At 32.5% G+C, this 23,499-nt stretch overlaps 1 protein-coding gene across 1 annotated transcript; it reads right to left on the reverse strand.

Annotated features, from left to right (window-relative positions):
- Positions 1-1,083: 1,083 nt before the first annotated feature.
- On the reverse strand, positions 1,084-12,145 carry LOC137807030 (flowering time control protein FCA). Its single transcript, XM_068607446.1, has 19 exons — positions 11,535-12,145; positions 10,689-10,759; positions 10,496-10,574; positions 8,384-8,466; positions 8,238-8,289; positions 7,731-7,798; positions 7,467-7,533; positions 7,101-7,180; positions 6,956-7,020; positions 6,293-6,349; positions 6,026-6,188; positions 3,552-3,629; positions 2,919-3,458; positions 2,351-2,554; positions 2,069-2,266; positions 1,954-1,992; positions 1,739-1,804; positions 1,621-1,666; positions 1,084-1,449 (listed from the first exon to the last, which is right to left on the reverse strand). Exons 1-19 carry the CDS (start codon positions 11,764-11,766, stop codon positions 1,442-1,444), a joined length of 2,196 nt encoding a protein of 731 aa, XP_068463547.1. The 5' UTR covers positions 11,767-12,145; the 3' UTR covers positions 1,084-1,441.
- Between the last annotated feature and the right edge of the window lie 11,354 nt (positions 12,146-23,499).

A 23,499-nucleotide genomic window follows, 5' to 3' on the forward strand; every position in this document is an offset into this window, starting at 1 on the left:
AGAGGATTTTTTTTTTTAAACAAAAGATTTGTGTCTTGTATACAAAAGATAACAAATAGGAAGTGTAAATGAAATAAAAAGTAAAATATAACACTTAAGTTTATAGTTATTCACTCAACGTGACATACATCTAACCATGAAGAGTTCTACAATTTAAAACTAACACATTCAATTATTCTTTGTTATTAAATCATCCATGACTTTCAAAAACTATAAGTTGTATATGAAAAATAACATTGAATACAAAGTATTTCTCGTAACATCAGAGGTTTTTTATTTGACGAATACATAAGAACTTTGTTCTTTTTTCACTCTTTTGTGAGTATATTCAATTTTCCAATGTTCTCTTTTCAAAGTCTATGGGTCTCGGATCTTGGATGTTAGAAAACTCTTTCATTCTAAAATAAAATAAATAATAAAAACTACTAGTTATTAGGTATAATTTTCTTAAAACCTACTCTTTCATCGCCAAATATCTTTTTGTTTCCTTAAAAACCATTTCGCTGGAATAGTAAACAGAGGGCTAGAGGAAAATCGTGAAGGAACAACATATATATCTTTGTCATAGCATCATCATTACTGCGAGGTAAAAGGGAGTGACAATATTTTGCTCGGCTTTTGTGATAAATTGTGCATGTTTCATTTTAATTGCTATTGAACACGTTGTGAATACTTTCAAACATTTATTTTTGCAATTTGATTTCATGTGTTAAATTGTGATTTTATATATTTTATTTCCTTTTTCTTGTCATTCGGGATTTTAATTGATGAATTTTATATATTTTGATTTCTTGTCATTCGGGATTTTATCTTGACTATTTATTGTATTAAAGGAATAATGTTATTCAATTAATTGTTATTTATGTTTGAATTTACTATGCATATGTTTGTGATGATTTTTTTTAAATAAGCCAAAATATGTATTGTATCATTTCCCGGGTTGAACAGAAAGATATAACCAAAAATATTTGAAATTTATACAACCTTATCATTCTCATGATGTATTTGCACTAATATCGTTTGTATCCAGACTGAAGCTCCAGTGGCATTGTAAAGAAAACTAAAGAGCAGAAATAACAATGCTTTTTTCCAAGAAGCTTCTAATGATTTTATTAGGAAACTAACACTGGAAGCATCATTGTAAGATTTCTCTCTAAAAAATAATGGTTGGGAGTTAAAATCTATATTTTAGCAAATATTATGGTACAGGAAGATGAGGATAGGGCATTTCCCTGTCATGTATTTAGAATCCCACATCGCGAGTAAGTGATAGTGAAACCTCACACTGAGGTGCCAAAATAAATTGTTACATGTCACATATGGGATCAAAATGAAGGCGGTGGCCCCCTGCCTTTAAGATTAGATAACACATTCTGTTCCATAGCCGTTTTAAAAACTGCAACATCTTAAATATGCCGCCTCAAGCTCAACCCATCAAACTTCAAACTCCTGGAGGTGAAAAAGCATACCATATAAATTGAAATTATTATAAAAATACTAACAATCTATGTCTTCAACATTCACAGCAAATGCAATTCATATTACAGTAACTACAAAATGTAACAGTATCTAAATTCAAAAAAAGCAAATTATTGTCCATATGCATTGTTTTTCATGTACCTGAAGGCTTATTTTTCCACATCAATTCGTGTGTAGAATGAACACCCTGAAATGGAATCAGGAATTATGATTACAGTGCATAAGATGAAAACTATGTTAAGTGAAACCTATAATATACCTGTGAGTAACGTCCTGGATCACCAGCTGAAATAACAGTTGGCTGCAACTGTTTATAACCAACTTCCTGAAAAGCCAAACAATTTTCAATCATACACAGCAAAAATGAGACACTTGAACAATAATATAATGAGCGGGCTACAAGTATAGACGAAGAGGCACATCATTCAAAGCTTTTATTGTCATTAAACAAAATTTTAACAAAAACAGTGTTACCTGAACATTTTGAGGGCCTGTAACGCCATATGCCTGGAACTAGAATAGAATATGGCAAAAGGAGTCAGTAACACAAAATCACCTTTCAATGTATGTTAATGTCAGAGATGCTTACTGAAGAGGACAAGGGAGGCTGTTGCACTTGTTGCTGGTGAAGAACTTGACCTTGGAGATGACTTTGAGGCTGAACCTGTTGGAATTGGGGAATTTGCTGGGCAGGTAGCACTGAAGGCTGTGACTGGGTTTGAGGCTGCTGAACAGATACCCTTTGCTGTTGCTGTTCATATAACGTCAACTCCTCAGGTTTCTCCCACTGTAGTTCCCAGTAAAGGTCAGTTCCACAGCTATAATTAAGTATAGTAACTAATATAATGGCAACTCAAAAATAAATTCCTACCCGACTTTCACCAGTAACGCTATTATAGTAGTACTTGAAGCCCTCAGGAGATATATGTTCTGTCCAATTACATTTGGCATGAGCCGAGTTATGGTTTATTGCTTGTAAGGCTGAAGTAGCAAGTTTGGATGAAGGGGCGTCTGCAGCAGGGGCAGTTGCATGAGTGCTGGCCACTGTTTGTGCCACAGTCCCAGCCCATTGAGACTACATCAATACAAAATTGGCACATAATCGTATTACTGTGACAGCCTCCTCTAACACACTAGAAAAATAATGATAAATCCTAGCATCATGACAACACAAAAAAAAAAAATATTTTATATCTACAACCAGTCCGGTTTGACACCAAAAAATTAATCAAATCAATTTAAGGAATACTATAGGTGAAAAAAATGCAAATATCAATAAAACTTTCAGTACAGCTATTTAGAACCAAACTTCATACATCAGTCTGATCAAAGCAACAATATAGATCAATCAATGAAACCCGGTACTAGGCATAATGTGAAACATCTAATAGAATTCAAATTAAAAACTTCTTTGAAGCATAGACTTTAACCAAAAATACCTGCTTTTTAGTAGCTTCTGCATTTTGCTGCAATGTTAATGCTTGACTAGAAGGCTGCATCATCTGTAATTGTTGTTGAAGCTGGGAGAAGGCCTGCTGAGATGAATGAAAGCTTGCTTGCAAAGTCTGTGTTTGTTGCGATAACATCTGAGCTAACGGAGAAGGGGATTGCTGAAGAGGCTGCTGTGTCATGGAGGGAGGAACTTGCTGTTGATTTGTAGCTAATGCAGTATTAGAATGCATGCTGGCATCAAGAGGAGTCTGAGGAAATGCAGCAGACAAAGCACTCTGTTGAGTTTGCGGTTGAGAAGTTGGAAACTGTCCACTTACTCCATGTATCTGCTGAGATTGAAGAGGGCCAGCAGAAGGAGGAAGAAGTGGCTGGCCATGCTGTCTAAGAGATGCTTGTGGGTAGGGAACTGGTGCTTGAGGGTACAACTGATTGGATGGTGGCAGTTCCTGGGATGATTGGATATTCTTCTGTAAGGGTGATATTTGTTGATTGAGTGGTGGAATTTGTGGCATAGGCTGATTGAAATTCTGAAAGCAAAACAAAATTACTAATGTTTCAAGATGCCAAAAAGGAACTAAAACATAATTATTAATTATCTCAATCTTAATACACAAATATACCTGTTGTGACATTGATGGCATAGACTGAACTTGAAAACGACCATCCATGGGGCCTCCAAAGCCAGTCATAGGACCACCCTATATTTGTTAAGGTTAGGTATATAAGCAACAGATGCTGTGAATGTTGTGAAGAGCAACATACAGGTACTAGAAAAATAAATAAATAAAAATAAAGGAGAAACACCAAAGTTAAATATATTATAGGAAAAATTCTAGCAACACACTCTTTACAACACCCAACGGTTAGATGAAATACAATCAGTCCCACTAAATGATGTTGGTTTCACCCCCTCTTTAGCAGGGGCTATTTCCTATTTAGTAGTAAATAGCAAAAAGCAGTCATACAAAAGAATACTATAGCAGGATAAGGGTAGTGGGATGACCACTATTCTGTTTGTTGTACTTGTATTGGTAGTAGAAACGAGATACAAGTAGTGTATTGGAGAGCTGATATTATAAATCGTAAATTGTTTCGTATCGTGAATCGTAAGATTCATAAACATTAAAAAATTTAATATATACTTAAATATATAAGATATGTATACATGCAAGATACAAAAAATTATATATGAGTGTGTGTGTGTGTATATACATATATATACCACAAAATTTCACCAAAACAACCTCTAAAAAAATAATGTGGTGCATACATGTTACTAAACAAATTCTATCTATCTTTTTTTATTTACTCATTTTTTAAAATCCACACTGATTCACACAATACGGAATCGTGTCGTTTTGCAATTCTTCGTGCGAATCGCACGATACAGCTAAGATTCAAGGACAAAAAAGATTCTTCAAACGATTTGTATCGTGGGAGGGTGAAACCATATCGTTTCGTACAATACGTATCGTGAATCGAAAGATACTAACTACTATTGATAATTTAATTAAAAATATTTTTACATTTTTACATATTTATTATACAGTTTGTAGTATTACTTAACAATATATGATTTTGTTTAATAATACTTATATTTATTATTATTATTATTATCATTATTATTTATTTAGTTATATTACATGATAAATCACATGCTATGTTTACTTGTAAAAAATGTTATATTCTACAAGGAAAAAAAAAATAGGCCCAATTTGAATCACAATAAATTAAAACAGAAAAAGACCCTAAGACCCAACCTATCATCTGCAAGCTAGGGCCACCCATATGGAACACCACGCACATGAAAGGGTGGGAGGTGGAAGGACAGGACAGGACAGGACAGGATGCAGAGACTCATCCGGGAATATAGCAAGAACAAAGTCGCAGAGTTTTGTCTGGCAACAGGTTGCAGTCTAACAAGGCCCTGGAGCATCAGTGGCAAAGCAAGCAAAACTCCTTGTTTTTCTGCGTTTTACACCATTAATGGTGGTTTGTTAGCCAAGTGGCCAGGTGCTCTGCAACAAGTGCCCTAGGAGTGGTATGGGCCTCCTCCACTCTGCTACCCCGCAGTGGCATTGCAATCGTATGCTATTGACTATGACTAGGGCACATGATTGTCATACTCTTAAATTAACTTTAGACTCTTAATAATTTTATGATACTTGGTAGACAAAACAAGATAAAAATTGCTACCAAATTCTTTTCCTGACACTCAAGTAAACTGGTGTAAACTCTAGAGTCAATAAGTGAATTAGTTTCAAATAAAATGTAAATTTTGACACCATAATGACAGTGTTTTAACAGGTTCAAATGACTTAAAAACTGTTTTAACAGGCTCAAATGATTTAAAGACAGTGTTTTGCATGGTTGTCTAATCATCTAACGAAATGTTTTCACCTTAGTAACTTACGGTTTTAAGAAATTATATATGATCTGATCACTTAAGTTGCTTGATCTTATTTGCTACAAGTACTATCGCACTTTATTATTGTAGCCTGCTACTTTGCTTCATTATGAAGTTCAAATCTAGAACTATTGTTGTTTCAAGAGTATTATGATATGCATATATCGAGTCAAGTATATTCAAGCTCCACAGATTTTACACAAACTCAGAAGTTTGACATGTGGGGATTATCAAAGGGATAGGTATCTTTCAAGATTGGAACCAGCCGGCACCTTACTATTGTTTCAAGGCTCTCCCTCTTTACTAAGTTAATTCAATTACTTAAGGTAGTGAAACTGCAGTTTCATTCTTGAGATAGTGGAGTTTTGCGGAAGTCAACCATAAATGTATTTGAATGTCATTATATATATATATATATATATATATATATATGCGGTCACATAAAAGTCAAACATTTAGTTTTATCCTTATTCACATTAGTTGACAATAATAAATAACTAAGTCCCAGATCTACATGTCCAAACACAGTAGGTTGCAAAGAGCTAACAGTTTAGTAGCAAGAACACATACCATCCACAGAACATGAAAAACTAAAACAACAATAAGAACTTAGAAGAAAATCTCAAAAAAGAAAATGTGGAGGCCTTTTGCATTGGACATTTAGGGTGACCAAAAAATTGTACTTACTGCATTTGTAGGCACCATTTCACCAGATCTTGGAAGCATTGGTGGCCCCATGCCATGAAGAGCAGCATTAGTGGATGGCCCCATATTTGGCGGATGCATTGGTCGCCAAGCATTAGGGGGAGGCATTCGATCACCCATAGGATCAGTAATATTGGATGGAAGTCTGCAGAAGGAATTACAGAAGAAATCATTGTAACAAGTCTTAACTGACAAGAATTCAATAGAGGAAGCAAGAGGTAAAAGGAAAGAGTAAAGGTGGGAGAATACCTTGAGCCTGGTGCATCAAATCTAGGACCAAATCCTGGGCCTCCAAAGGCCTGACCCCTGAAGCAAGCCAAGCACAATTTTAAAAATCTCATGTTCATATGTGCATACTATGCATTTGAATCATAGAAAATCTAAAAGCCACAAAGTCAGAACAAACTTATATGTTCTGCCAATAAACAGCAGCTGATTCATATTCTATGCACATGTGTCAAGAATATTATTAGGTCTAAGCTCCTTATATAACTCAAACACAAAATCAAAGAAAAATTCCTTCCCAACACCCTGAGTGACAAAAAGTAAATAAGTGCCAAGGAAGAATGAACTTCTAGGTGTGCAAGACACAAGGAACAAGGAAAAATCCCTTTTGTCAACTTATACAACAAACCAGCCTTGTTTGAGACCTATTCCGTTTGAACAGGGCCTCCTTAAAATGTGAGCTAACCAGACTGCGGAAAGCAAACATACCAGAGCGTTCAAATTGAAATTGTTAACTAAAAAGAATACTTCTGGCCTAGGCTTTATTTCATATTCACATCACATAGCACAGGTCAAAATCTTGGTCAAATTTAAAAAGTCCATGGTTCAATGCTTGGTTTAATTAATTATAATTAGCCTTGGAATGGACTTTTATGCTCAAGGATTATCAAAATAGCAAGGACAGACCTGGAATCTCCTTGGCGAGGCCTTTTAGGATCAGCAAACCGGACAATTAGTGGTTGCTCACAACCCTATGCAGAAAAATACAAGATTAACCATAATGCATTCATAAGAAGAACTATTGAAATGAGAAAAATATTTTTTTCCATACTCTCATTGTGTAGACACCATCAAGTGCATTAATAGCTGCCAGAGCCATATCTCTGTGTGAGTATTTGACAAAACCACATCCTTCAACCAAAATAAGGGAAAATATTATCTGTTCAGTATTGCATCAAAAATCAAACACAAACATACAGAGACACAAAAAGGAGTCCCAGAAAAATAAAATAAAATGCTTTCAGAGATAGATGGGAACAGTAAAAACTACTCATTGTTCCAACCAATTCATAACTCCCTTAAGAAGAATTATGAAACTGAGAAGCACAGAAACAAACCCCTTGCCCCTATGGATCCACACCCATCCCCTAGCTGGTTTCCGGCTAATATCACATAGTCATGTAGGTAGGAAACATACCACGACTTTGTTTCTTCTCATCACGCATAAGATAAACATCTTCAACTCTGCCATATTTTGAGAAAATCTGATGCAAGAGAAAGTAGGCATCATGAATTAGTTTCATGTTAAATATTAACCACGGATAATAATAATAGCAATTATTAAGCACAGATAAATTCCATCATGCCAAAGTTACCCTTTTGAAATACAACACACAAAAATGTTCATTTAAAACAGTATAACAGCCTATAACGTAAAGTTTGATTACAGCAAGAAACATACTTCCTCAACTTCCTTTACGGGAGCCTGTTTGTTCAGAGAGCCCACAAATAACTTGTACTCAACTGCACCTATCATATAAATTAAGTGGCATGACCATGAAACAGTCAGTACATTATTATTAGATGACTAATAACAATGATGCAGTCAGAGACACAAAAACACATCCATGCATAAATTCTTCCCCTAGAACAAATATTGCTAGTTTTTTTTACTTTATCAACTAATTAGCAGTTATAAATGTATTTTGGGGAAACAAAATGTGGAATAATACACAGGATGTCTTGTGCATATGAATAAAATTAATAAAAGGGACAAGTATTATGTCCCTAACTTCAATCGATAAACATAGACACAAGTTTCAAAACATAAAGATATTTCAAGACGAAAAATTACAACTATGATCATCATTGATACAATAACAGTATTTTTTTTTTAAATCCTTGTGCATAATACATGTGGTAGTGAGAATTTGCAAACCTAACAATGTCAATAAATATAAACATTTACCAAGGCGTTCCCGTTCACCATCAGCATATCGCACTTGTATTGGACCAACACCCTAAATAATAACATACATGCATCAGAAAATAATTAACTAACAACTATAAGTTGTCCTCACTATTTACAATCTAGGATTCGTAAGCACAACTCACTCCAGGAAGAGTATGTTGATTATGCAGTGCTCTAATTGCCTGATCAGCTTCTTCTGCAGTAGAATATTTTATGAAACAACAACCTGCATGACAAAGATACTTTATACCAGTTTCATTAAATGATACAACACCCCCAGTAACAGGTGTCGATAAATATAGATCCAGAAAATAAGGCAGAAAAATGATAGAAAAATAAAACTCAATGTGATTTTATTTTAAACCCTATTTTGCTTTAAATTACTAACTGTTACAAACCCAGACAACTAAAAAAAGGCTGTCATGGTCTTTAATTCATCAACAAATCAGAATGATTCTTCCAGTGAGATATTTTACTTTGTCACAACTATTTGGCTGCCAAGAGAAGACTAAAGAGAATTCATATAGAGATAAAACAATAACCAAACTATATTTTAACCCCTATATAAAAGGCAGAGATTAAGATCTCAAAAGTTTCAGCTGACCCCCAAGATAATCTCATCACAAGCATGAGGCAAAATCATCCAAGCATCAAGATATCACAAGATAGTTCCACAACAGTCTTATTAGACTACACTTTATTATATATTTCTCAAACAATTGTAAAATCAACTACCAGTTGCAGACCAAATGGCTTCAGTACTCTTATAGCTAGAAAACTTTAAAGGATTTGAAGGTTAACAACGAATTCTGTAAAGTGCAATTCATCTGCACAAACAAAAATTGGCATGTAGCTAAAAGTTGCTTGAATTTCTAATAACCAGTATAATGCTGATTTATAAATCAGCATTAACTGGGGCAGCTTAAAAGGTAGCTACAGTTGAAAATATCAGGGTATGAGTAGAACATACTCTGTTTTTTTCGTTAAGCATAAACTCCTATTTCACATCTCCTATCAGAGTGTATCATCATATTCTCTGTGGGTTTACACTTCCCCAAAGCACACAAGGGTGAAGGCTCAACTAAAGCCACCACATTGTATAGATCCACACAACACAACTGCAACCACAAATACTCACCCCGCGTACTAATACGTTAACAGTCGCTAGAATATAAAGACGATTTCTGATATAGAATATGGCGTTCATATACTTTAACAGTTAAACACCATCGTGATATAAAAAACAGATTGCTTTTCTCCTACAACTGGGTATTGTACAAGCTTGGAATAAATTCTTGTGACAAAACACAACAGTAAATTCAACTTAAATATCAAATAAATAAAGGCAAAAGCACAACGCTACACAAGAATTCAGAGCCATGGAGAATCAAGCTTTCCATGATGTCCATTTGAACAAACTATATTTCCTAGCATAAAACTTTATGCACCGTAAAGAAGTATGATGGACCAACTGGCAGAAGATCCAGTAACACACGGAAATAGCTATCCAATACCTGCCATAATTTTCAATGCATCGTATGCAATCACGTACATACATCACATCACCAACACTAGAACTACGAGCCTATATTTTACACACATAAATAAATGGCCATCATCACGTCTTCAGAAGATACTACCACTCACAAGATAGCTAATGAAGTATGAATTCCAATAAACACCACACACTAGTATCAATAATCATCCATAATTAGTCAACCCAACTTCATACCCATACCACTTCATTAAATCAAAAAGTCGTATGTGACATTCCAAGCCATTTGATCAATAATTATTTCACCAAAATGAGAAACATTAAACCTTCAAAAATACATTGTGATTAACACCATTCAAATGTAACAATCTAAGTTTATCCTCTGTTCCCTTTGTACAATAACCAACTTCTAAAATTTTAAAGTAAAAAACCTATAGATATGGTAACTGACACTCCAACTACAATCAAATGTTGGGTAATGCCCCCACTGCTGCAGCTACAATTGCAAGAGCAGGATCTTTAGGTCCTCCAAGATCCCATCTGCTATACAAAGAGCAGCTTACAGGTTTACATGTTGTAGCTCCTTCAGGTATGACAGGACGGGGAAAAAAGGTGGAACCAATACTAACAAGTCTGAACTTGTAGCAAAAACAAACTGAGAAGATGATGAGCTTATTTTCTCTACAATCAGCCTCTCAAAAGACCTGAAATAAAGTGCATATGAATCAAAGTAGCCTCAGAATATAAAAATAACAAATACCTTGATGTTGTCCTGTCTTTCTATCTTTGATGAGGGCAACCTCAATCACATTCCCATGTTCTTCAAACAGCGGGCGAATCTGGCATAAAAAAATGTATCAAGATAATAGTTAATCGGTAGTAAACCAAACTAAACTGAAGTCAATATCATTTAATATACGGAAAACGAAAAATCATTAAACAATATAACTTACATCATCTTCAACAGCTGTTCGGGGAACAGATCCAACAAAAAGTTTAGCAAAATTTCCACCATCTAAACGATCTGAAAGGAAAAAACATGTCAATTGTTTGACAAAACAGTATTGCAGAATTACAGGAATAACTGAAACAGCTCCAGATCATGACAAAACACACAACCAACATCAAGCCTTATCCCACCCACCAGTTGCCACTTCAGACAAACACAAGTCAATCACCCCATATTCTTGGGTTTTCTCCCTCCCTCCCTCCCCCGGAAGTAAACTATAGAGTAATATTACCCGTAAAAAATGCTTCAGCAACGCAACACCTCCAAAAGTTAATACAAATAACCCACTGTTCACAACAGAAAAAGCTGCCAGGAACAGCATTGTAAATATCCAATTATTGACCAAACAGATTACCCTTCTTAAACCCTAATTCCAACCAATAGTTCAAAGACTACGTAGTTAGATTAGGATAAACTCCCCTGTAAGCACTCATAGGAAAAGAAAAAATATAAAATGAATTAAACTTCTCTCACAAAATAATCTCCCCTAAGACACAGTCAATTTCTCCTAAGTTAGAATTAACTTAGTCCCTTCCTTTTCCTTCTCTAAATGAGTTTATCGAAACATAACGTATATGCTACAAGGCGTAAACAATTGACTGCCACACGAACTAAAAGAAATTGATGACTAATATGAAACAGGACATAAGCAACCCTAAAAGCGACTCCCATTCCAATAAATTGCAAGGGTTACAAGAATGGCCGCGCGGCAATTGAAATTCGTCGAAAACAAAAACCCTCTATTCATGAAAAAGAGAAGGAGAGAAAAAAAAAAAAAAAAAGCACACACCGGGCGAACCGCCACCGCGTCCGGAGACAGGAAACCCTCGTTTTTGGCCAACCAGCGGCGGTGGCGGCTGGTGGCCGTTGAATCCGAATTCACCAGGACCTTCCCCTCCCATCGGCCGGAATCCTCCTCCCCTGCCAGGAGAGCGACGCGGAGGACTGTCTAAGGAGCGGTGGTTAGGGGCGGCGCCAGAGCGGAAGCCGGAAGGGCTCCGGCGCGTGTTGTGGTAGTTCATGGGAGAATCGGAGAAGCGCCCCCTGTTAGAGTGACGATAGTTATTGTCGTTGTGGAAATCATTGTTGTTGTTGTAACGGTCTCCTCTGTGCCTCTCCAGCTTGGCGTAACAGAGCGAAACCCTAACCGAAACCCTAGCGGGAGAAAGCGAACAGAGAAGCGCGCGCGTGCGTGCGTGCGAGTTTGTTGTTCCTTTGCGTTGCTCCGGTGGAGTGACACCTTTTTCTGGCTACGATGCTATGCTACACCAACACAACACAGCAATCATAAATTCATAATTAATAAATAACGAGTGAGACGACGACGAAGAAAGGAACCACGACTTGACCCGTGTTTTTTTATTGGAATCGGTTTTTATTAATGGGCCAGCTAGCCCGTTCACTCCTTGTCTGCTTCTTTCTGCACCTCCAAATATTATTGCGACATTACACAATTTAGAATTAATTGAAATGTTTGTGTTGCAATCCAAACTCGTGTTTTGGATTAGCTAATCGGTAATGTAAGTTTATATTCCAAATTACATAATTTATAACGTTCTAGATTTGAAAACAACTTTCGGATTATCTAATCTGAAAAGTACATAAATATTTCAATTACCCATAAGTCAATTTATGACAGGGGAGTGTTTTTGGATTTGTAGAATCCAAAATACTTCCAAATTATGTTGTGCATGCCCACCCAAAGATTAGAAAGATCAAAGAGCTCAAACAGCTAAACACATCCCATAATCGAGTCTTTTTCAGGTGGCCTCCCCCTCTTATCAGAGACTAATTTAAAGCTCGTTCCTTGATAAACATCCTATCCTCGTCAAGTTACACTCCCCGAGTTCATTTTCGATAGGAACATGTGTAATCCAAAAAATTGTTTTTAAAAAAAATCTTATGAATTCTATAAATTTGAAAAAAAAACTCTTTGATCCTAAGTTGGCTTCCAAATTACAAAATAAAAAAAATCACGAAAAACGGATTAACCCAAATAACAATGAGGAATTAGTACAAGGGAAGAGTGAAATACATCTTACAAACTAACCGTTTTTACCATAAATCACAAAGGGATTGTCAAATGCTCCCAAAAATGTGTAAAGAACCAAAAAAACCCTTCAAATAACGCAAATGGGGTACTAGGATGTCTTGGAGTGTTGGAGATGACTCAAATGCTTGGGAGTGTCGTGCTTAGAGAAAATAGAAGAAGGAATTAGATAGGATTTTAAGATTTATTTATTTTTTAACTAAAAAACTAAATGATAAATTCACATTTAGTATTGGTGTCATGATAACCTATAGAGGTGCAGTAAGAAGTAATCTCACTCCTTTTCTATCTCGATCTGTTTCAACACTTGTGGTCATTTGTCTACCAAGAAGACAATATTTTTAGTTCAAGAAATTTAAAAATTATAATCAATTTGTATTTTTTTTCAAATTACTTATGCTATTTTTTTAGTTTTAAATGCTTTAACATTGTTTTTTTGAAACAGATCGATTTGAAACTTGTTCATTGTATAACACCCCAAAAAATAACATCTAACTATTAGAATATAGGTTTTACATATTTTTATACAAGCTTAGAGTTTTTCAAAACATTTCTAATACATGATTAGGACATATAGAAATATAAATATTTACAATATAAGTTTCAAAATCAACACCCTAAAGCTCTTTAGACCCTCCAACACCTATAAGATCATCTGCTTGTGTGCGTAGTATAGTCATTGCAGTTCAAACACACAAAAAAAAAACAAGGGTAAGCTAGTGAAAATATAATTTTATAATATACACAATTAAATCAAAAGAGAAAACCAAATTACATGATCAATTTCTAAAATTATTCATTTTTCTTCAAATCTCAACAATAAAACAATCACATAAATCTCACATGGATCTACACATCCAGGATATTCAACAAACAAAATAACATATGACGCCTTCCGGAAGATCCATATTAAGTAAGTCCTACTAGAGATTAACACCTGATCCAAAGATTACTAGTGAATCCAACAGAAAGGATTAGGATAAGTTCAATACAACTCAAGTCGTGCATCTCATATGTCATGGTGTGCATGAACTCCCCCATCAGCTTCTCACAACCTGATATCTTAGCCTATGTGACTTAGATCATCAGTGAAGCTCAGAGATCTCTATTATCACATAGACATCAATACTTAATACACATACAAACATAAAGTCCATACATTATCCCAAATGTATGACTTCAATTCCACACATTTCATCGTACAATATCATTCAAAACGTGATCCACAACATTCAAAAGTTTGTTTAACATACAAAAAAAAAACAACACTTAGATATTAAACCATCAAAATTTAATATTTCTACAAGTTTAATAATACATAAACAAACAACATAATATATAAACACACAACATTCATGCAAGAGAAATTGAATACTGAGACCACGTCCCCTCCACATCCAGATCTTGCCTAGGGTGCTATTAAAAAATTAAATTTAGCTTCCCTTACCTTAATTGCTTATTTTCCAAGAAACTTCTAGAATTTTATTCTCCAATGTCCGGATAAGCTTCAAGATTTACGGGTCTAATGCAAGTTATCCAAATAGAACAAAAATTTAGTATATAGTACAATATGTTGAGAGGATTAAACTTCTCAACTAACCCCACCAAGATTAATGACTAAATCCTAAGAAAAAATAGAGAACAAATTATCTTTAAACCAAAAATGAACTTACTCTATTTGAAAATCTAATCGGATAGAAATGTTCCTTAACTCGCTAGCTACATCATGGTCTGATCAAATTCTAAAATGGATGAAGATTGAGAGAGAATATTAACAGAGAAGGGAGAGAAGAGAATATGGAGAGAGAGAGAGAAAAAAAAAACCTGTGGTGGGGGGCGGCTTCTCTGCACCTTTATTCTTCTTATTTTTTTTAACGTTCTTACATTCACCATGTTAAAAATATATCGATTGGTATTTCACCTCTAAGAAATACCAATCGATACGTGCAAAATTTATGCTCCATTACAATTTCAATAATTAACAATTTGATTCAGCCATATCAACCAATTTCAACTTATTAGAAAATCATGATCATGGTTTATGCATGTATATATGTATATATGTCACTTAAGCTACTTGCACATATAAATGACATTACTAGTTTATTTTTTTAATTTTTATATATATATTTAACACATTTTTATTTTATCTTGTAAGGTGTGATTAATTATTTTCACATTTTTTTTCTCTTACAAAGACGCACATGCTCGTTTGGAATAAAAAAAAAATTAACCACTTTTTATTTGAATATGAAAACGAAAGTTAATGCTCAATCAATAGTAATTAGTTTTTTTTATATAAATTAGAACAAAATATTTTCATATATGAAAAGATAAAATTACAATCCTTAGATTGAAAAATAAATTGTCACATTCATATGAGAAATGTGAACATGAAAGAATGAGGAAAAAGAGGTTATGATTGTATACCTTTTTGAGGAATTTAGTGGAAATAATTTCACAAAAAAAGATAAATAAAACAACTCAGTTGAGTTGGATCCTTTCTTGCATCTTTTATTAGACTCCATCCAACTTACCACATACATGATTGAATTTGATTGGGTTTGGTGAATTGGGTAATAAATATTGTAAAAAAATCCAATTTTGTTAGATTTATTATAGTAGTTTACTTAAATATACCATATAAATAATATAAGAAAAATTAAACAAAAAATTACAGCTATAAACTAAGTATCAAAACTAAAAAAACTAAGAAGTAATTAACTAGACAAACAAATTTTTTTATTGTGATTTTCTTGGAGTTAAGTTTAATTTGATCAAATTATAGATAAAACTCAACTAAATTTGTTTGGATTGAGTAATTGAATAACTAAATCCTACTTAATAACTAGTTTTTTTTTAATAAGTGGAGAAAAATAAATGTGCAGTTCTTTAATAGTGTAAAATTTAATGAAAAAATATAAAAATGTTTTTAAATTTGATTTATTTAGTGACAGTGATTTATATAAACAAAGTTTTCATTTTACCTTATTTACCCGTCAAATATTTTGAATCGATTAGACATAATTATCATTCAAAACGTGATCCACAACATTCAAAAGTTTGTTTAACATACAAAAAAAAACAACACTTAGATATTAAACCATCAAAATTTAATATTTCTACAAGTTTAATAATATATAAACAAACAACATAATATATAAACACACAACATTCATGCAAAAGAAATTGAATACTGAGATCACGTCCCCTCCACATCCAGATTTTGCCTAGGGTGCTATTAAAAAATTAAATTTAGCTTCCCTTACCTTAATTGCTTATTTTCCAAGAAACTTCTAGAATTTTATTCTCCAATGTCCGATAAGCTTCAAGATTTACGGGTCTAATGTAAGTTATCCAAATAGAACAAAAATTCAGTATATAGTAGAATATGTTGAGAGGATTAAACTTCTCAACTAACCCCACCAAGATTGATGACTAAATCCTAAGAAAAAATAGAGAACAAATTATCTTTAAAGCAAAAATGAACTTACTCTGTTTGAAAATCTAATCAGATAGAAATGTTCCTTAACTCGCTAGCTACATCATGGTCTGATCAAATTCTAAAATGGATGAAGATTGAGAGAGAATATTAACAGAGAAGGGAGAGAAGAGAATATGGAGAGAGAGAGAAAAAAAAAACCTGTGGTGGGGGGCGGCTTCTCTGCACCTTTATTCTTCTTATTTTTTTAACTTTCTTACATTCACCATGTTAAAAATATATTTATCTCATGGTGGTAATTTTAACTCATTAAGACATCAAAAGAGTATATTAAAAATGGTTAAGATTTGTAATGAAGGATAAATGTTATTTCTTTGAAAATTTTAGTTAATTTTTTTGTTGTTGCATCAATTAGTTAAATTACATTGGTTAATTTAAGCTTCAAATTTTGTAGGACATTTGTCCAAGGGAAATTGGACCATATCGTTATCTTGAAAAGACATTTGTTTGCTTAACTCTTGAGAATGTGTTGATGTAAGAAAATTAAGTTGGTTGGACATTTTAAACTTAAATAACTCAAATACACATTTATGTAATCATATGTTTATTATAATAATTCCTACAAAATTTTAAATAATAGAATTTTAAAGATATTTTATATGTATGTCATTTTATGGTTATATGAGAAGAATCTCACTTCATTCATGGTTAAATATGTAAATTTATATTCAAAATTATTTTATACCACATTTTGAGTATGACAACGAATATAAAGGAAGACGTCAAAATTTGTTCTAAAAATGATACAAATGTCACACCACTAAAATCATTTTATGATAAATTTTGTTGTCGCTTTTTAGAATCATAAACCTAACTCGATCACCTTCATCCTTACTTTATAGATAAATCTACAAGAAGAATGATATTTACAAGTTCTTCAACTTTCATTCTTATTCAATTGGTCACCTCGTTAATATTTCTTATCACACCAATTCTATCAATTCTCACCCATGCTGGTTTATTAGAACAAATATGTCATCAATCACCCAATTATCATCTTTGTGTCATGACTTTACGATCATCGATTCATCATAGATCTAGAGAAGACATGGCAGGATTTGCTCGTTTAACACTTGAAATTGTGAATTCTAATTCATCTACCACATTAGAACATATTCACAAAAGTTATGGGGAAACCACAAATCCTAAGGTAAAAAAGGCTTTAGAATATTGTCTTGTTTCATACAACACAATAGTTGATGTGCATTTGAGAGAGGCTTTAGATGCCATGAAAGAAAGTAATTATAAGATTGCACAACAAAAAATTTATGTTATTATTATCGAAGTTGAGTCATGCAATAACAAATTTAAAAACTTAGTTATTTCACCTCTAAGAAATACCAATCGATACGTGCAAAATTTATGCTCCATTACAATTTCAATAATTAACAATTTGATTCAGCCATATCAACCAATTTCAACTTATTAGAAAATCATGATCATGGTTTATGCATGTATATATGTATATATGTCACTTAAGCTACTTGTACATATAAATGACATTACTAGTTTATTTTTTTTAATTTTTATATATATTTAACACATTTTTATTTTATCTTGTAAGGTGTGATTAGTTATTTTCACATTTTTTATCTCTTATAAAGACGCACATGCTCGTTTGGAATAAAAAAAATTAACCACTTTTTATTTGAATATGAAAACGAAAGTTAATGCTCAATCAATAGTAATTAGTTTTTTTTTATATAAATGAGAACAAAACATTTTCATATATGAAAAGATAAAATTACAATCCTTAGATTGAAAAATAAATTGTCACATTCAATGAGAAATGTGAACATGAAAGAATGAGGAAAAAGAGGTTATGATTGTATACATTTTTGAGGAATTAGTGGAAATAATTTCACAAAAAAAGATAAATAAAACAACTCAGTTGAGTTGGATCCGTTCTTGCATCTTTTATTAGACTCAATCCAACTTACCACATACATGATTGAATTTGATTGGGTTCGGTGAATTGGGTCATAAATATTGTAAAAAAATCCAATTTTGTTATTTCCAACATTTTTTTAAGATTTATTATAGTAGTTTACTTAAATATACCATATAAATAATATAAGAAAAATTAAACAAAAAATTACAGCTATAAACTAAGTATCAAAACTAAAAAAACTAAGAAGTAATTAACTAGACAAACAAATTTTTTTATTGTGATTTTCTTGGAGTTAAGTTTAATTTGATCAAATTATAGATAAAACTCAACTAAATTTGTTTGGATTGAGTAATTGAATAACTCAATCCTACTTAATAACTAGTTTTTTTAATAAGTGAAAAAAATAAATGTGCAGTTCTTTAATAGTGTAAAATTTAATGAAAAAATATAAAAATGTTTTTAAATTTGATTTATTTAGTGACAGTGATTGATATAAACAAAGTTTTCATTTTACCTTATTTACCTGTCAAGTATTTTGAATCGATTAGACATAATTATCATCCATGGAGTGACACGATAAAATACTTCGAAAATAAGTGAGGCTTATGTTATGTTACAAAATATAACAATTATTTATTTCATAAAATTAAACTAATATTATTTCTTCTTCTATATTTTCCTCCTAATTTGTGAGATCGTCAATAACAAATGAAATTGAAAGGTCAACTTAAATGAATATTTTAAATATAATTGTCAAAAGTAAAGAATATTCTTATAAACAATTTAAATGTCTTTTACAAATTTAAAATATATTTCATTCCCATAAACATATTTACTTATTGCAATTTTTAATCACAGTCTAACATATTGTTATAACAGAACACCCTCGATTTTAAGTTTATTAAAATATATAAATTACATATTTATATCATATGAATCAAATATAAACAACTTAAACAAACAAAAAATCTAACATAAAATGATAAAAATTTCACACATACACATTAGTGATTACCCATTAAGTCTATTATGTAAAATATGCATATATGTCATACGTGGCATATATGTGATTTAAAATAAATAAATCATAAAGTTGAAAAGTAGTTACTTTTGAAATTTGAAATTTGAAAAGGTAATTTGAAAAAGTTTTTGTTTCTATATTTAAGCACATTGATGGGATGTGCTGATGATGGTTTTTAAAAGAGAAAGAAATTGGTCCTTCTTCTACTAAGTACGTGAGACATTTCCCTCTCCATCAGAAAGTCTTGTAAAAGTGAGAAAATGGTCAAGAAGGAGAAAACCAGTTTTGCGATCATTTTTATCAACATATTGAAGAACAAATCTTCATGGATCAAGGTACGCATATTTATGTTAATAATATTGTGAAAAACATATAGTTCTAAGATCAAATAGACTAAAGAATTTCTTACATGTGTATCAGAGCAAGGTTTAAGAACGTATGATTTTTCATTATTTTTGTCAATTATTTCCACTAATTGATAACCCTAATTTTGTTGATGAGAAAATTGATAATTTTATCAATTATATATTTCCGCTGCTTAACGCCTTTAAGGGTTCGTCAAATTAATAATTTATTGCATTTGAAAAGTAGATTATTCTTCTTTATGATGATTCAAGATTTATTTGATTGCATAGATATAAAAGTAATAAATTGTTCTTCAATAGTATAGTATGAACGAGTTATATATAAAAGCACTAAAGACTAAAATACAATCATAGAAGTGGAAGCATAACAAATTATACTTTGTTATTGCAAACAGTGACATGAAATTGAAGCCATATATACTATGTAAATTTTTTTAATAATTAGTATTGTTTTCTCAAAATCATGGTAGTAAGATGAAAGTAACACAAACAAACTCCACAATGAAGAACATTGTCCTTCATTACATTATGTGTACATTACAAATAATTTGTTAGTCACCAAAGTGGCCAAATTAAAATGTTTTGATAAATGTAAAATTAAATAAAATTTAATTACCCATGATTATGTGATGCTATTAATGCGATGACATGATGATTCATACATATTTATATTTTATAATGGGTATATTGAAATTCATTGATTATAAAATTTTTAAGGATCACCCAAAGGTTGATTAATTGTTTTATAAAATCATGAACATGATAGTAGTTAATTAATATATTTGATCATATATGTTCAGTATATCCAAAGATTGCAAACATATCTAATTGAAGTATATCTAATTATCATTTACGTAAGAAAATATATGTATATATATTTTATTAGCATCAATTATGTTTATTGAAATGCATTGTTGGATCACCAAAAGGAGAACTTCAATGTACATTTATTGTCGATATGAATGTTATCTGAATTTGTATTATATGTTCTATGCAACATTTGATTTCGTCTCTCTTCATTCGCAAGCCTCGTCTATTGTGAAGTTCAAATGGGCTTAATTTTCCTGAATGGTCTGAACAAGTTCAGTTTCACTTAGGTGTTCTGGATTTTGATTTGGCACTCTTAACTGATAAGCCCGCTGTTATTACTGAAACTAGCAGTGTTGAACAAAGATCTTTCCATAAGACTTGGGAAAGATCAAATAAACTAAGTTTAATGTTGATGCGAATGACAATGACTGAGAGCATTAGGTCAACAATTCCTAAAACTGATGATGCTAAGAAATTTTTGGAATCTGTGGAAAGTATGTCTCAATCTGATACGGCTGATAAGTCAATTATTGAAACATTAATGGGTACGTTAACTACCATGAAGTTTGATGGTGGTCGTACAATGCATGAGCACCTCACTGAAATGAAAAACATAGCAGCAAGATTGAAATCCATGGGATTGGAAGTGAATAAAAATTTCCTTGTACAATTCATCATGAATTCCTTGCCTCCTCAGTATGGTCCATTCCAAATAAATTACAACACCATTAAAGATAAATGGAATGTGACAGAATTGCAAAGTTTACTTATTCAAGAGGAGGCAAGACTCAAGAAGCAAGGAAATCACTTTGTTAATCTTGTGGATAAGTCAGGAGTTAAGAAGAAACCAGAAAAGAAGAATCAAAGGGGCAATAAAGGACCTTTAAAGGTTAATGAGTCATCTGCCAAAATCCACAAAGAACAAAAGAAGGACGTGTGTCATTTTTGTAAGAAAATTGGACACTATAAGAAAGATTGCCTGAAACGTAAGATATGGTTAAAAAAGAAAGGGATTTCTTATGACCTAGACCACAAGTCCAAATGAAAGATTTGTGTTTATGGGAAATCGAGTCAAAGCTTCAGTTGAAGCCATCAGAACTTATCGTTTAATTTTAGATACTGGACATCATTTAGATTTTTTCCAAACTCTTTATGTTCCTTCTATTTCTAGAAATTTATTTTCTTTTTTTAAACTTGATACAGTTGGATATTCTTTTAAGTTTGGAAATGGATGTTGCAGCTTGTTTAAACATAATCATTTTATTGGTTCTGGTGTTCTTTGTGATGGTTTATACAAATTAAAACTTGATAATCTGTTTGCTGAGACTCTGTTAACCTTGCATCATAATATTGGTACTAAACGCAGTTTAGTGAATGAAAGTGCAGCTTATTTGTGGCATAAACGTTTGGGTCACATATCCAAAGAAAGAATACAAAGATTGGTAAAGAATGAAATCCTACCTAATTTGGATTTTACTGATCTTGGTATTTGTGTGGATTGTATTAAGGGAAAACATACAAAACACACAATTAAGAAAGCAGCCACAAGAAGCACACAACTCCTTAAACTTATACACACTAATATATGTGGACCTTTTGAAGCTTCGACTTTTGGTAGAGAAAAGTATTTTATCACATTCATTGATGATTTTTCACGTTATGAATACATCTATTTATTGCATGAGAAATCTCAGTCAGTAGATGCCTTAGAGGTATTTATTAATGAGGTTGAAAGACAATTAGATAGAAAAGTGAAAATTGTCAGGTCTGATAGAGGTGGTGAATACTATGGAAGGTATGATGAAATGGGACAACATCCTGGTCCATTTGCTAAGTTCCTTGAAAAGCGCGACATATGTGCCCAGCCCAATATACAATGCCAGGAACACCACAACAAAATGGTGTTGCAGAAAGGCGCAATCGTACTTTAATGGATATGGTTAGGAGTATGTTGAGTTATTCTTCTTTACCCTTGTCATTGTGGATGTATGCTTTGAAAATCGCCATGTATTTGTTGAACAGGGTTCCCAGTAAGGCAGTTCTAAAGACACCTTTTGAACTGTGGACAGGAAGGAAACCTAGTTTGAGGCACTTGCATGTTTGGGGTTGCCTGTCAGAAGTAAAAATATATAATCCATTGAATTCAAGAACAACTAGTGGTTTTTTCATTGGTTATCCAGAAAAATCTAAAGGGTATAAATTTTATTGTCCTGACCATAGTACGAGAATTGTTGAAACTAGAAATGTTAGGTTCATTGAAAATGGTGAAATCAATGGGAGTATCAAACCACGTAAGGTGGAAATTGAAGAAGTTAGGGTGGAGATTCCTTTACCTAAAACTTCTTCTCAAGTTGTTGTTCCTACAGTTGTTGAAACATTTGACAACATACAAGAACAACAAATAAATGATGAAACACCTCAAAATGAAGTTGTCACCAATGAACCTGTAACAAATGAACCATATGGGGCAGTATTGAGAAGATCTGAAAGGCAGAGAAGACCTGCTATTTGTGATGATTATGTGGTTTATTTACAAGAGTCAGATTTTGACTTAGGTATTGATGAAGATCCAGTTTCATTTTCACAAGCCATGAAAAGCAATAATTCTATTAAATGGTTAGAGGCCATGAAAGAAGAGTTGAAATCAACGGATCATAATGAAGTTTGGGACCTTGTGGAATTGCCTAAAGGATGTAAAAGAGTTGGGTGTAAGTGGGTGTTTAAGACCAAGCGTGACTCTAAAGGCAATGTTGAAAGACACAAGGCTAGACTTGTTGCTAAAGGTTTCACTCAGATAGATGGTGTTAATTACAAAGAGACCTTTTCTCTAGTTTCTAAAAAGGATTCATTTAGAATTATCATGGCATTGGTAGCTCAATATGATTTAGAACTTCATCAAATGGATGTGAAAACCGCTTTTCTGAATGGGAATTTAGAGGAAGAAGTCTACATGGATCAACCTGAAGGTTTTGCAATTAAAGAAAAGGAACACATGGTGTGTAAGCTTAAAAAGTCAATATATGGACTTAAACAAGCTTCCCGACAATGGTATCTTAAGTTTAATGATACTATCACTTCCTTTGGATTTACGAAAAACATTTTTTATCGATGTATAT

Source organism: Phaseolus vulgaris, chromosome 3 (assembly GCF_000499845.2).
Source record: "Phaseolus vulgaris cultivar G19833 chromosome 3, P. vulgaris v2.0, whole genome shotgun sequence".
Classification (NCBI taxonomy): Eukaryota; Viridiplantae; Streptophyta; class Magnoliopsida; order Fabales; family Fabaceae; genus Phaseolus; species Phaseolus vulgaris.

Coding starts and splice junctions, on each gene's coding strand:
- LOC137807030 (XM_068607446.1), bottom strand. CDS start 11,766: ATGAACTACCACAACACGCGCCGGAGCCCTTCCGGCTTCCGCTCTGGC. Junction 8,467..10,495: donor AAAGACAGGACAACATCAAG/GTATTTGTTATT, acceptor TTTGTCATGCAG/GTTGTTGTTTCATAAAATAT. Junction 8,290..8,383: donor ATCAACATACTCTTCCTGGA/GTGAGTTGTGCT, acceptor GTTATTATTTAG/GGTGTTGGTCCAATACAAGT.